This window comes from Physella acuta, unplaced genomic scaffold (assembly GCF_028476545.2).
Source record: "Physella acuta isolate Inbredline_101_S28 unplaced genomic scaffold, ASM2847654v3 ptg001720l, whole genome shotgun sequence".
Lineage (NCBI taxonomy): Eukaryota > Metazoa > Mollusca > Gastropoda > Physidae > Physella > Physella acuta.
The window spans coordinates 80,395-96,525 of record NW_026733232.1 but is presented as its reverse complement, the minus strand read 5'-3'; the positions used below and the strand labels follow the sequence as shown (position 1 = coordinate 96,525).

Here is a 16,131-nt window from a genome sequence, read left to right as displayed (position 1 = left end):
TGAGTAGCGTGGGTTTATTATTAGAATTTAGAAAAAAGTAAAAAAATAATATTGGGAATTTCCAGTGTCTACTTTAGCTGTTATATAACTATACAAGGCGTTACCTTGCTTCACTGATAGTCGCCATCTTGTGAAAGGTAAGACCAAGCACAAACGTCGGATTTTCTTTTTAAAATATACGAGCCGGCCCGCGGCATAATATACGCCGCTATTTAGTTGTTTCTAATTTTCAATAATTCATAAATTTGTGAATTCGACAGTACCAACGCTGACACTGAAAATATTTCTTTAAAACACTATAAGTAGCTCGTTAAGGACCATAACCCCCCCCTCCCCTTCCTTCCCCCCCCCCTTCCTTCCCCCCCCCCCCCCCTTCCTTCCCCCCCCCCCTCCCCTCCCCCCCCCCTACGTTTAAAATCGTTGGCTCTGCTTGTAAACATTTAGAGTGAACACAGCTCACTAAAATCATGTAGGGGTGGGGAGGTAGGGAGAGCGTTTGCAGCTTGTTTTCTAACGGCTCGAAGAGGAGAATTATATATATATAGAAATTTTGACAAGTATCATGACTTTTACGCCTTTATTCATTGACGAATAACAAACAGTATCTTCCTATTAATGCTTTTCATTTTTTCTTGTTGATTGAATAAATTCTGAAATATTCTGTCTCTCTCTATCTGTTCGTTTGGGGCGCTGCATGGGTCCTTTAGATCAGATTTCTACTTTTCTCTGTATACACCGACATCGTTAGTGCCTCCCGTTCAATCACTGATGACACTTCCCATCTTTTCATTTGCCTGAAGCTTCTATTTAAATGAGTTTTTTTTTTTTATTAACAAATTTAAGCAGCAGATTTTTTTTAAAAATATCGTCAATGTACAGCAAAAAAATTTATTTAAAAATAGCATATGTAAAAGTTGCTAAATTTACAGTAATGCTTTTAAAATTAATAGTTATAGCCCATTTGATGTAAAAGTACATAATTCGATTTTTTAAAAAATTCTTGAATGTGGTCGCTACTACTTGGGTGGAATTTGGTATGTGTGTAGTGTGCCACAACACTATCTACATACCTGACACGCTTCTATGATAGCATAGAGGTACAAGATTCGCTTGACTAGATATCAAGTACACGCATTAGACAACTGTCGTGAATTTACAACGGTGTGTGATAAAACGACTGAAACCTTGAGTATGTTTAAATTTACGAGTAAATTATACCAATACATCATTCAACGAAGAAATCTTAAGACGAAACCTAATTAAAATTATCTTCTACATTGACGACAAACAGTAGCGTCAGAAGTTGGGGTGGTGTTGGTGGGTGAAGGTATTTGAAGGTATGTGAAGGTAGTGGACCGGGGTATATCATCCAGGGTGAGGGGGGGGGTGAAATCGAAACGAACAAATTACTGCAAACACATAATTATGCTTCTTAATTTAATAAATTATCAATGCTGAATACATCCTAGACACAGGTTGAAGCGTTATGAGACACAACGATTCGTATAGATTTAGTACATATCAAATGGAGTCGTGGGGTGGGGGGGGGGGGGTTAGAGCGGTGTCAACCTGGAACCAAACCTTAAAAACATATTTGCTCCATTTTTTTTTCAAACGCCACAGTCAAATCCTAAGCAATGTATCCTCCGCTCAAAGCATGTTTTCTCGAATTCTAAAACACTAACTCTGCCAGTCTAATTGCATTTCTTTTACTCACTATTTACAAACAGCACTGTGACTAGCGTCTCACTCACAGCATCCTTAAACCACGTGTAACAACGCGTATTTGTAGATGAGACAATACGGTGTTATTGTGAGTTCTTCAATGAATACGAATAACAGTTCTTTCAACTTACAATTTTATTCACTTTAATAAATAAATCCATAGGAATTAATAATAAAAATCCATAGTGGAACAACAGCAGTCAAAATACAATTCAGAAACAGAGTGACGTGGTGACAGCTTACAACATTCTTCTATAGAGGCACCATAATGGCACTTCTAGTCCACCTTACGCTCCCCTTTTATATCCTTCATTCTCTCCCCTAACGTCAGTGAGCGATCTCACAAAACGCATGGAAAAATACATGACAAGTCGCTCACACAGTCCTTCCGTTGGCCAGGTACTCTACTTTCATACTACGTCATGCTAAATACAAAATAGTAAATCATCCCCAAAAAGTCTGTTTCACCACGTTTTAGCGAGAATTTAGTTATAGTATACATCGTCATTGTTGATTTTTTTTTACCGCTCCCTCTCGCCACCTTGCTACCTTTGTAATTTTTAGCGCAATTTCCATACGGACAATTGCGATTATTAACTCGTCATTTCTGGATGGATGTGTGTCCCCAGCTTTAAGTCGTATCTCCTCCTCAACGAAGCAATATCGAGGACTAGTTCCAAAGCAAATATGTTAAGCAAATTCCGAGGATGATTGTGGGTCAAAAAATTCCCGGAATTCCTTCCTGGATTTCCCGGAAAAGCCAAAAAACCTCGAAAAAATGCAGTTTTTTGCCCATATCTTGGCAACCAGACCACTTAGCGACCGACTTGAAACATGTACCAATCGATTTCTGTCATAAATTAGAACAATATTGCCGAAGAAAGTTTTCAAAAATATCCTTTCGTTCGGGAGTTACAATTACAAGGTTTTGTTTCGCTAGGTCTAATAATTTTTTTCACATTTTTTACAAACAAACTTGATCACTATCTATTTTTAGATAACATAAGGAAATTGCGCTTAAATTGTCACTAGACTTTTTATTAACTTGTTTTTATTTTATGCCGTTTTTCAGAACAAAAATGATATAAAAATGCTAGTTCTCACTTCATTTTGGATCCTGTTATTTGCTCCTGTGTTTCTATCAGCGGGTAACTATCCCGTTCTTTTTTTAAATTGAAATTGAAATTCATTAATTTAGAATAATCATCCGATATTACTGTACATGTAAAGGCCCATTTAATAACTCGATAAATTAATCTTTATATATAATTTTAATTATCAGGAAAATAAAATTATTACTCAGACAATGATAAGAAAGTAAGTTTGTGTATTTACAAATGCTACGGCCTTTAGAGTACATAAATTAACAAAATATAGTTATGTTGTTAGTGTTATATTATAAAAGCTATAACGTATTTCATTTAATAAAATCAAGGGAGCGTACAATTACATTGTAATGAATCGAGGCCTATCCCTTGCCCAAAGTATGGCACCTGTTGCAGTGGGATGCAGTTTTGTGCTGAGGAGCTCGGGACGTGTGAGGAATGTTTTCCGCTGGACATCACGACAAGAGAAGAGCGTCTCAAGTTGTGTAGTGAGATGGCAAAGAGTACAAACACACGTTCAATGCGACATTACTCTTGTAGCCCGGCTTGCTATCACTCGTTTTCTCATGGTGAAATAAGTAACTACACAGGTAAGAGATGTGCTGAGATTATTTTCGTTGTTGCAAAAGTTGATAGGACGACTAACAAGCAGATGAAGTCTACTTCACCTGCATTATGGTCTTAAGTGCAATATAAACATAAAGTGATATTTTCAACGCCAAGGGTAGACAAAGGTACAGAAGTGGTACTTTACTACTTCTTTACCTTAATAAAAATTAACAATCTGGGTGCGTGTTTCGTATGAACGGTTTAATGTCTGTAATTGTATTTTATAATACGTAAGTGATTCCAACTATGAATTTATTTTATATAAGTGAAATGGGATATAGCAAACGTAAATAATATTAAAATTTGTTCAATTATAGGAATGGTTAAGGATTGTGCTCAAAGAAGCTATATTTATTTTTCGGTCTCATTTTTATCTTTCTAGCAGCTTTTCTACTTAGGTAAATATGATGATTCATTTTTTAATAAAGCAAAAGTCATATTTCCGCAAAATCTAACGAGTTAATTATTCTTTAAATTTTAAGCTAAAACAACCTTATAAGATAAAAATAACTTTTGTTAACAGCTGTAAAACTCATTAAAACTAAATTGAAAGCAAAAGAAAAAGAATGATATTTGGAATATTTTTTTGTATATTTATACTGCTTTTTAAAAGCAACATAATTATCAATTATTTGCATTGTTTATTGTAGTTTTTAAACTACTTGTTCGGGTGTGTGTATCTATACAAGCACATGTAAGTTGTACTACATCCATTAAATCTCAATATCACACTTTACCCTATTTACTGCATGAAAAAAACGCATTTCACATTTCTATAAAGTACTACTATTTATGTGCGAATAAAACATTAATCAGACTTTTAGAAAAACATTATCCTTAACGATGGTTTTGAAATATTTTTCATTTTAAGAATATTTTTGCTTAGTTACTGTTTTTTAATACATTATTTTCTTTTCATTAATTGTTAACATCAACGTTATAATGTTAATAGATTTTTCTTTGAATAGAACAAGCGCCAGCGAAAACAACTAAAGAACTCATAGATGGATTGATAGCCGGTAAGTTTGAAGAAATATGTTAACAAACATAACAAATCTACTGAGCAAACCGGATATATTTTAGATACAAATCTTTGGCCTGTTTCAAAATAAATAAATACAACATAGCATATTTTTCAACAACCTCTGTGGTTGGTTGAGAAAGAAATTAGGTCAAATTATTTACTTGGTCATTCGGCTATTTTAATAACAAACTTTAATATATTTATGCACTTGATAGAACAAAATAAATATTTTTCTTTAAATATAGTAATGCACTATTATTTAAATAAGTAGAAAGACAGGCCTGGGTCTTTCGTTAATATTTAGTATTTAGTAAAGGTATTCTATACATAGATAGCCACCCACGCTTTACTTTATAGTTATTTGAATAGTTCATGATTATTTAAAGAAAATCATTTATTTTCTTATGTTTAGTGCATACTTACATAATTGTTTGTTATTAAAACGTTTCATGAATTTTGATTTTCAGTACTTAAAAGTTTTTTTTTTAATAGCATTGAATTGCAAGACTAAAAACAAATGCGCATAACAGAGTGGTAAAAAGTACTTAATATGGGGGGGGGGGGGGAGGAAAACAATAATGATTTTCTTTTAATATATAATAATGAACTATTTAAATAACTAGAGAAAATTTCGTCAGTTTCTATTCATGACGACGAAGCACGACAGAAAAGAGTCGATAGCAAGTTAAATAAATGCTTATAAATAAAAACTTGTAAAAATTGTATTAATTATAACCCTCTTACACCAACATGATACACAATTTATTATGGCGTTAAATAAAAGACTACAAGTCATCTGCCATTCGTTACGAAAAGTTATTTGGTAATTCTTTTAGACGGCTAAATTTAGGTTTTAGACTTGTGAAAATATATATTTTGTAATTTTACAGAATATAAAAGCTCTAGACACAAACAATTAAGGAAAATTAGAATGGACATAAAAAGTAAGTAAAGATTAAATTATTTAGATCAAATTTTTGATTAAATCTTAAACCTAGTTTGTTATCGAACTGTATTAAATCAAAATTATCAAACATTCCCATGAAGACATACAGACGACAAGCATATATTTACTTCATACGTCACAAACTAATAAATATTTCTAGGAAACTACCATAAACGTATTTTTAATTCTGTAGGCCTACTTGGAGTACTTGTTACTATCTTTGCCTGTAAGCTTATGTGATTTTGATTGTATCTTTTGATTTAGTTCATCAAACGATTAAAAAATTTTCATAAACAAGTTTGTGTACTTTCAGATAAGACAGAACGTTTAAGTTATCTTGAAGATCAAGTACAAAATTTGAAAATTAACGGTAAGTATAAGTTTACACAATGTACGGCAGGTCCGCAAATTATTTAAATTAAGTTTCACTAATTTACACATTTTAGCTGAACCAACTCAATATAAGATTTCAAATAGCAGTAAAAATTCTTTTTTTTTTTCAAAAAAATGTATTAGGTCTCTATTACGTTCTCTGACTTTGCAATTTCTCTCTTTCTCTTATTTATCTCAATTAATGTACATTTGAGTGAGTTAGGTAAGTACACGTTACTGGTTTTTTATTCGTTTTCCTAATCCTGACAAAAAATTTATTGTTCAAATAAATATTCATATTCAAATATTAATGTAAAAGTAAATTTCTTGTTTAGATACAAATGCGAATACATCTAATTTTATTGTAGCTATTTTTTTAGTTTAACATTTTACAGTAACTTAATATTTATTATGTCTTCTAAAAATGTTGTATTGATTGTAGGCTTACAATACTACTACTAAGCAAATCAGAAAAATGTAGTTTTATAGACCAGTATTATATTTGTGATAAATGTTGTATTTCATATGGTTCCACAGGTCAGAAGCAGGACGATAAGATGGTGACATTATTGATAATAGGTACTTGAAATGTGAAATCTAGTATTTCTTTGTTCAAATAATTTTTAAGTCATTGTTTTGTCATCAGCAACAATAAACAGAAGTTCTCTTAACTTGCAGTATTATTGCTACAAAATCAAAAACTATGAAAATGTTGCTCTAATCTAAAACGTTTTAATATTTTTTATGGTACAATAATTGTTCCAGTGTGATTTGACTCTAGTTGGTGTGAATAAATAACAACATATCATTTCGGAATATAGCTTCCCTAGAACCAGATAGTCCTAATTTTATGTTGTTTTTTTTTTAGATTTATCTCTTACTGTTCGCAACACTTTAATGTCACCAATGGCTTAATATAGAAATGTCAAGGAACACAAAACTTTAATGTCTAGTTGTGAACATTTTTAAAAATTGGAGTCAGAACAGTTTGGTTCTAGGGAAGCGATATGTTGACTGTTTAGAATCATGCTCAATAAACAACATTATCTCATCGAAAAATACTTATTGATAGCTTACACACAAAGTTTAAGTTTATTGGAAATTTTTATATAAACAAAAAAAATTTACTAATTCGGTTTTTAGAAAAGTACATAATTCGCTTATAAAAAGTAGACTATAAATTTCTTGAGATTATATTATATATTTGTAATTTATATAAATACAATGTATTGAACTTTTTTATCTCAACTAAATTAATATAGTACATATTCAAAATATGTCATTTTTTTCATACAGGAACCACTTCCCTCGTACTAGCTACAACCATAGCAATCGTTTGTATAATTCTGAGAGTGATGTGGTGGTTGAAACAACGAAAACGAAAATATAAATGTAAAAAAATAGAACCCGGTATGTTATTATTTCTTATTAAAAAAATATTTTTTTAAAAATAATGAAGCATAAAATAAACAACTTTATTCACACATCTGAATAAAGTGATGAATGCAACAAGCATTTCTTATTTGAATAAGCTTTGCAAATCTACGTTTTATACTAAGACTAGCTGTCGGTACCCGTTACACGTGAATTGTAGGCCTATATATTTTAATGTTATACTTGTTTGAGAAAAATATATCATAACATAGTTATTAGTGCTTTACTTCACGTTGAATGATATCAGTGACAAAGTAAAGAAATAACTGAATAGCTAAAAATCTGACACATTTAAAATAACAATAGGCAACCAATACCAATTCGAAAACCAAATTATATACATACTAGGCATGCTGCCCAGCTTCGCTTAGGCTTTCGAAAACATTGAGAATTTGAATGCTTAATTAATTCGCCCGAGTGTCGGTCTACGACCTCGAGAGTTATGAAGAGGTTCCTCCGTGGACATTTTTTTTCGATTTATAGCTCATATAAGGCACCGGTCAGTCGAGGTCAGTTTTGACCCCCTCATCGTAGACTTTTCGGCCAACCGGCCCCCGTGTTCTGTCGCCCCAAGGCAAGATCTGCCAAATTTGAAGTGCCTGCGGCGCCGGGAAGTGCCCTATCGGACACCCGACAATCTAGATCTAGATCTAGAATCATAATAGATTTGTTTTTTTAAGTTTAGCCCGAGCATAATAAAAAAAAATACATAAACCAAGTTGACTTGGTGTGTCTCGAACCCGCACCTCCTACGTGGTTTATAGTACACTAACATCTCCGCTTTTTAAGCACCTTATAAAATACGGAAAAATGAAACACGTATTTTAAAATCTTAACTCACGCTAATATGCCTATTCTTTCAAATTAATTTTTTTATCCCAAATTAGCTAGTTCCAAACAAAGATTTTGTATAAATAAATAAGTCTTGAAACAGTTTAGTCCTAATATAGCAATTTATTTTTGGAATAGATTTTAGAGAAGTTAGAGTCTAAATCTAGATTTACGCCTAGTTATTGCGTAGATTTAGATTTAGTCTAGATCTAGAATCCAAATAAATAAAATAAATTTTATGAGTTTAGGCCGGAAAAATTGTATTGTATATACATTTCATAGTGTACGTAGATCTAAATCAAATTTGAATGAAATAGTTCATTTCTTTTTATTGTAAACACGGCAGATGACGTGATTAGTAAATGTATAAACATTAGTGACGTCACAGTTTTATGCGTTCTTTTACACATCTATTAATGCTTTTCCGGTTGCATAAATAAAATTGTTTTTCTACATTCGAATACGCCTTTAATTTTTATTTTTCTTCTTTAAATAAAATCGTGGTTATACATTTAAAACATCTAACATATTATTTTCAACAAAAGTCCGTATAAAGTTCTCCATATATCGCTGCCGTTTCTGACGTGATGTCCGGCGAAAATATTTTGCGGACAGACAGAGAGAGAGAGAGAGAGAGAGAGAGAGAGAGAGAGAGAGAAGAGCGCACATGGCGTTTTATATATTAGGATACATTCTACATATTAATTATCAGATGAGTAGCACATTAAAAGCAGTTCATTCTAAGTATCAATTTTTTTAAACATTAATAACACAAATTGAAGCTGAGTATTTTTCTATTCACAGATTTCGAAGAGTCCAAACAATTATTTCAAAAGAAAAACATTTTGGAAAATGAAAGATTTAAACGTCTACTCTCTGATCCAGATAACATAAAATGTATACAAGATCAAATAAATAAATATTTGGCGACAGTTAAAGATTTACCGTTACATCTCAAGGCATTTAAAGACAATAAATATCAATCAAATGACAATAAATCAGGCTGCAATATTGAGGACGAACGGGTTGTTTTTCGTGGAAATAGAGAAAGAAAGAAAATGAAAAAGAATATGTCTAGGAAAAATAAAAAAAATTTAAAGAAAGGAGAAGGTAAAACTGATTTTTTTTTTTGTTTTAATTAATTTAGATATGACAGTAACCCTGAGTAATTAACAGTGTATAAAAAAGAAAAAGTAAACAATCCTCTTTAGACCTAGCTATCCATTGGGCTGATAAATGTTTCTTGACCTCCGCATAAGAAGGAATAATGTAGTCAGCACTTTGCCCACCCGCCTTCACTGTCACTAACATGAGTTAGGTACCCATCAAAGCTGGGTGGACTCAGGGACGTTCTACTAACTAGAACATGGATTGAACTTGAGAATTTCTGGTTAGCAGTCTGGCCCATTACCGCGTAAGCGACGCCGTCCCACAAAGTGATTAAATAGTTACCAAAATATATCTATATATATTCACATCAGTTTTCACAAAACTATAAAAGAATATATACATATTATATACACACATATACCCACACACCCACAAAACTCACACACACACACACACACACACACATATATATATATATATATATATATATATATATATATATATATATATATATATATATATATATATATATATATATACATATATATATACTAGCCGTCCCGGCCAGGCCCTGCTCTGGCTTCTGTGAAACCTAACAACAAACCCAACCACAACCACAAACACCAATACGAACACAAAGAAATAAACAAACGAAAAAGATAACAACGAAAACAAACCAAATTCAAACGCAAAATCAACCACAAACACAAACCCAAAGAAAAAAACACAAACGAAAAAGCAAACGAAAACAAACCAAATCCAAACGCAAAACCAACCACAAACACAAATACAAACACAAACCCAAAAAAAAAACACAAAAGAAAACGAAAAAAAGAAAGAACAAAAACGAACCAAATCAAAACGCAACCACTAACGCAAACCCAACCTAAACACAAAGAAAACACTAACGCGAACATAAACGCAAAGTGCTCACAGTCTAGCCCGGGGCAGAATCGCATGTTTCAGCTTAATAATCGACTACAGTACCCCAAATAATTCATAGTCTTTTGCACTTAATTAAACGAACGTAGGTGCCAAACCAAACCAAATGAACAATTATAATACTCCAAGCTTATTCGTAAAATACCTACAACATTTGCACTTGATCAATCCCCGCTAATTATGTAATTATTTTTTACCCAATACCAAAACAAAGTAATAAGAAGTAAATTCTTTTCCACTAATGCAATGTTTTATAAAGGGAAGTAATTGTGTTTTCCTAATTTATCAAAGGGAAGTAAGTGCTAAAGGACTAAATGTAAATAACTTTCAGACATAATTAGAATTTTTTTTTTTTTTAAATTATGTTTAATGAACATGCCGACAATTATTACTATCAGTTTGAAAAATGAAAATTATTTCCCAACACTTTCAATAGTAATTTTTTAACTTATAAATTTAGACTAAGAGCACGATAATAGTCTAACACTTAAATCGATCGAAGTATGTCAACGACAAACAAACTTATTACATGTTACATACAGAATTGAGCTTTATATATATATATATATATATATATATATATATATATATATATATATATATATATATATATATATATGTATATGTATACTAGCTGGATGATATCAAATAGTTGTAGGCGGAGCGGCTGTTTCCCCTCAGACTGCTACCCCTGATCCTCCCCTGTGTACACTACTAACTACGCGTCAATAGAATTGGCTTCTATGTTTAAGTGCTAAGCGATTTATTTTTTTACATTGGTAAAATAGCGCCCCGATCCACCACCTTTTTTTCTAATTTTTCTCTAACACAATACGCTTTAGTGCAATTTTTTTCTTTCTAAGTGTTAAAAGAGTTATCTACTCACCAATCCAGTACAAATCCTTGCGATTTTAATCAGCGAAAAGCGTCCCCACCCCCCTCTATCAAGGTAAAGCTGGAAAGCAGTTTTGCCTGTCACTGTTTGTAAAGGGTATATGTTTTACATTTACAATATCAAGGTAGAAAACAGTTAAATCAGTATGGGAAGGCATGTAGCCGTTACATTACTTAACTTCGGCAGTTTATAATTCAAAACTGCAGCTGAAAATGAGCTTTTAATTTTTTTTTCTACCACTTACGGTCGGCGCCCGGGGCTGCCGCCCTCCCCCCCCCCCCCCCCTAGCTACGCCTCTGGAACCCATATAGTCTTTGATAGCTAGACAGCCACAAATGACAGTAAAAAGTTCGGCCTAAAGCATCTTCGATAAAAAAATTATTATGACTGCCTGCAATCTGTGACTTTTAATGAAAAATAATGAGTAAAAAACCTTTAAAATCGAGAGGTACACAGTGTCCATGCATGATCACTCTTTCAATAAAGAACAATTTTAGATAGTCTTAGCACATTCACACGGTAAGTTTACACGCAGTAGACTGAAGGACATCTTGGAAAAGTTTAACTCCAAATTATTATTTTGACCTAGTAATAGTAATGTATGTTACCGTAAATATCATATCCCTATAATACATTACTAGCAATATACACGTGCTCCGCCACGGTGAACCTTTTTTAAATGTACCAACTTAAGAACAGAACAAAAGAAAACACAAACACAACAGAAACACAACATAACCATAACACAAACACAATACAAACACAACACAAACACAATACAAACACAATACAAACACAACACAAACACAACACAAACACAACACAAACACAACACAAACACAACACAAACACTACACAAACACTACACAAACACTACACAACACAAACACAACACAACACAAACACTACACAAACACAACACAAACACTACACAAACACAACAGAAACACAAACACAACAAAAATTGTAAATGAGTCTGTATGTTATTTCCGTGGCTTTATGTGTGATGGTTTTGAGGTGAAGGTTCCTGAAGGTGTCTGTTGTGTCTGGAGTGTATTTCCTACACCATTGAATTCTGTTGTATAGTGGTGTTGAGAGTTTTTGCATTAACTTTTTGTAAATGTTTTGTTATTTTTCGTGTATAATTTGTCCGTTCTTTTTTTACTTTCTCGTATATACGAAGTATAGAAAAAGTCTTGTAATTGTGCAAAAAAAATCGAGATCTTTACAAATCTCGACGTTTTACACCTCAATGATACGGAAAAACATTATTTTGCAATCTTTTCCGTATGTCGGCGTGTCTGTGTGTCTGTCTGTCTGTGTGTAAACACGATAACTTGAGTACCGTTACAGCTAGGTTGATGAAATTTCATATATAAGTATTTTATTAAAATCGTAGATCCGTATCAACTTTTGAGCGATTTCCGATAACCGTAAGTGGTACTTTTTCTACTTTGAATGTTTCCAAAATCCTATAACTTGAGTACTATTTCAGATAGATAAATGAAATTTCACATGTAAGTAAAAGATCTAATTCTCTACCTTCTGTCAAATTTTGAGTAATTTCCGTTGACCGGAAGTATTAATTTACGCTATTTCCGATTTCTTAAAAAACGCATGTAAAATTGTAAAGTACTAATAATATTGTGCACTATTATGTACATTTTGTTTTGGCGTTCGCTTGGTGCGCAATTCTTTTTTCTATGAGATTCTATTCTATTTTTAAAAGTTTAAGTAATTAAAAATCATGTCTATATTCCAAGTTATATAAGAATATTCGAGAAAGTTTAGGGGAGATCACTCCCGGTTTATTTAAATTTATTATTGGTGTATTTTGAATCCCTACGATAAAAATGGGAAGTCTGTGCAGAATTATGTGATTTTGGAACACGATCATACGAGACTATATTTGCAAGTCTTAATGACTTTGACTTTTTATACAATTTAGTTTGATCAGTTATTACACGTTAGAACAGACTCTCACGTTTTTGCATCATGCTTTTTGGCTATCCCAACCGAACATCATTGCTTTATTCACTTCATGAATAATGTAATAATTTTCAAGCAACATAAGCGGATTATAAATTTTCTGTTGATGTGTTAATAGTTTGTGAAAAAATATTTGTTATGCATAAAATACAAGTGTGTGCTTGTTTTTTGCTAATAATTCATATATTAGACCTTTTTTTATAAAAAATATATATTTCATAAAACGTTTAAACACAAAATTGATAGAAAACTAAAAGGAAAGCCATTTCTTCATTTAAATCGTAAAAGCTAAATAATGTCAAAGAATTACATACGTTTTGAAGTTGAGTAATGAGGGATTAAAGTTACCAGAAAAAAAAGTATATAAAAATGTACGTTAAGTATATATTTTTATCTAAGTTATATTTTCTGATTACCTTTAGCCATACCAGGTAATCACAAATAATGTAAACAGATTATAAGAAGAATGCTTACACTTCCTGATACAAACAATTGGGCGGTCAATTTGAATTTTCCGTTTACAAACTGCGAATAGTAATATTGAGAAAAGTTTCCAATGACTCTAAAAGAGGGCTCATCATGCATCGAATATCCATGCGCACAAAATGCAGACTGTGTCAAATCAGAGATCTCAAATACAGCTGCATCTATAAAAGGTAGAATACAGATAAAGTATATATATATTTATACCTGGTAAAAAAAGCATATTTATTGTAGAGAGGGAAGGATTAAACAAAAGCATAAAACAAAAACTTAAACGTGTACGTTTACGTTTACGTGTACGTGTGTTGGTGTGTACGTGTGTGTGTACGTGAACGTGTACGTATATGTTTATGCATGTGTGTGTTGTGTATTTGTATGTGCATTTTTATGTGTATATGTTTTGTATATGTTTTGCATATATTTTGTATATGTTTTGTATATGTTTTGTATACGAATTGTATATGTTTTGTATATGTTTTGTATATGTTTTGTATATTTTTATATATGCTTTGTATATGTTTTGTATATTTTTTGCATATGTTTTTTATATGTTTTTATGTTTTGTATATGTTTTTATATGTTTTGTAGGCCTATATGTTTTGTATATATACATACATATAAATATAAATATAAATATAAATATAAATATAAATATAAATATAAATATATATATATATATATATATATATATATATATATATATATATATATATATATATATATATATATATATATATATATATATATATATATATATATGTATTTGTAAGCCCTGCTAGGGGGGGATACCTAAAATCTACCCTTCTAGGCTTATCTAACTAACTAATCTGTCCGGTCAGTGCAACCGTGGTAGAACCCACAGTGGTTAAACCCTAACCTTAGTCTAAATTAAAAAAACAGAAAAACTTTAACAATAATATAAAATTTATTTCATGGAACCAAAATTATTATAAAAAAATAGAATCTAGATCTAGACAAAACAAAACACTCAGGACATACAAAACAAACAGAACTCAACGAAACAAAACACCCAATTTCGGACCACCGTCCATACACCACAAACGTGACACAGAAACTCTTCAACACACAGGCCTCGACATTCCAGCAGAATGTCCCTCGCTGTCGACACCCCACATTCACGAACAAAGAAACCAATACTACGAACAAAGAAACCAATGCTACGCACAAGAAAATAGTCCCTAATACAACAATAACTTACATTCAGGATATAAAGCAAAGTGGAGCCACACTCCAAAACAAAGTTTGCATAAATAATAACATCAAAATATAAGCAAGACACAATAACCAGGCTATCAATCATTTTAAAATAAAAATCATATCAGCGCCATAATAGCAGACTACTTAACTAAAAACCACAACAATTCTCAAAGGAACACAAAAAGTGACATTCACCTTTTTGTAATAAAATAATAATTAAATAACTCCCCAGCCCCTTACATTCACCCCCTGTAAAGCTTGCAGTACCTGCAAGCAATACAAATTCAAAAATGCAGATACCAGACATGTGAACAGAACAATGTTAAAAAAATAGGTGAGCAGATTAAAAGCGGGACACATTATGTTGCCATAACAGTTACGGGCTATATGGCCCAGGTGGTGACATTTGAAGCAGGACCTGGACCTCACAGTCGGTCTCTGCTTGTCTGGTGCAAACTGCGTTCCCCTTGGGGAAACGAGAGCAGAAATACTAGAGATTTGTGCTGCCAAATTGTCTACTCTGTCCTCCAGGTTGGATGTAGTGGGAGGTGCTAATGTTTGCACATCAGGCCTGGTGTTTAAAGTTGTAACACTCTTAGATTCTCTGCCTGGGCATTCGTCCTGTGCCCACCTGATAGCCGCATCCCTCAGGACAATAAATGACGCCTTTTGGTCACAGAAGACCATTTCTTCCAGCTGACGCCTAACAGAGGGTTGATTAAGGTTCTGAACAAACTGGTCTCGCAGGAAGACTGGACTCACAGGGGCCCTGTGCAGGTTTGTTTGCCTGGCGGTAAGCACCCTAAAGGCTTGGTGCAGACGGTGGGAATAAGACCTCACTGTCTCATTTGGGCTTTGCACCACCCTTTGAAACTGGGCCATCAGTTGGGGGATGCTACGCTTTTCCCCGTAAATGTCCCTCAGGAGTATTAAAGTTGCCTCAGGATCCTGCTCCAGATCATTGCCCCTACATCGGAGCTCCTCTTTAACAGACTCCCCAAGGTGCTCCCAGAGGAGGTCTTTTCTTTCTTCAGCAGAGAGGACTTTCCTCGCCCTCCATGCGACCTGCACCTCTTCAATGAAACGTTCCACCAACGAGGCATGGCTGTCTCCATGGAACCTCTGGATTTTAACCTCTCTGGGTGGCACAATAATGATGTTCATCGGGTGCCCCGCCATCTCGTCCGAATTGGGTGTTTAAACAATCCTTACACTAAACACAAAAAACTAAACACATATGGTTCCCAAAAGGGCCTATCAAAAAACAAAAATGTATCTAAGCTACACTAGCTCTAACAGAAAAACAAAAATTTAGCTAGACTAAAGCACTGACCCCACTCGTGCTACCAATTTGTAAGCCCTGCTAGGGGGGGATACCTAAAATCTACCCTTCTAGGCTTATCTAACTAACTAATCTGTCCGGTCAGTGCAACCGTGGTAGAACCCA

The 16,131-nt window shown here is 33.0% G+C and overlaps 1 protein-coding gene across 1 annotated transcript; it reads left to right on the top strand.

Annotated features, from left to right (window-relative positions):
* The first annotated feature begins 3,194 nt into the window (after nucleotides 1-3,194).
* LOC131930115 (uncharacterized) lies at nucleotides 3,195-9,305 on the top strand. The gene is made up of 8 exons (XM_059286490.1): nucleotides 3,195-3,421; nucleotides 4,409-4,459; nucleotides 5,355-5,408; nucleotides 5,724-5,780; nucleotides 6,320-6,361; nucleotides 7,079-7,192; nucleotides 8,852-9,157; nucleotides 9,259-9,305. Exons 1-8 carry the CDS (start codon nucleotides 3,232-3,234, stop codon nucleotides 9,303-9,305), a joined length of 861 nt encoding a protein of 286 aa, XP_059142473.1. The 5' UTR covers nucleotides 3,195-3,231.
* Nucleotides 9,306-16,131: the final 6,826 nt, after the last annotated feature.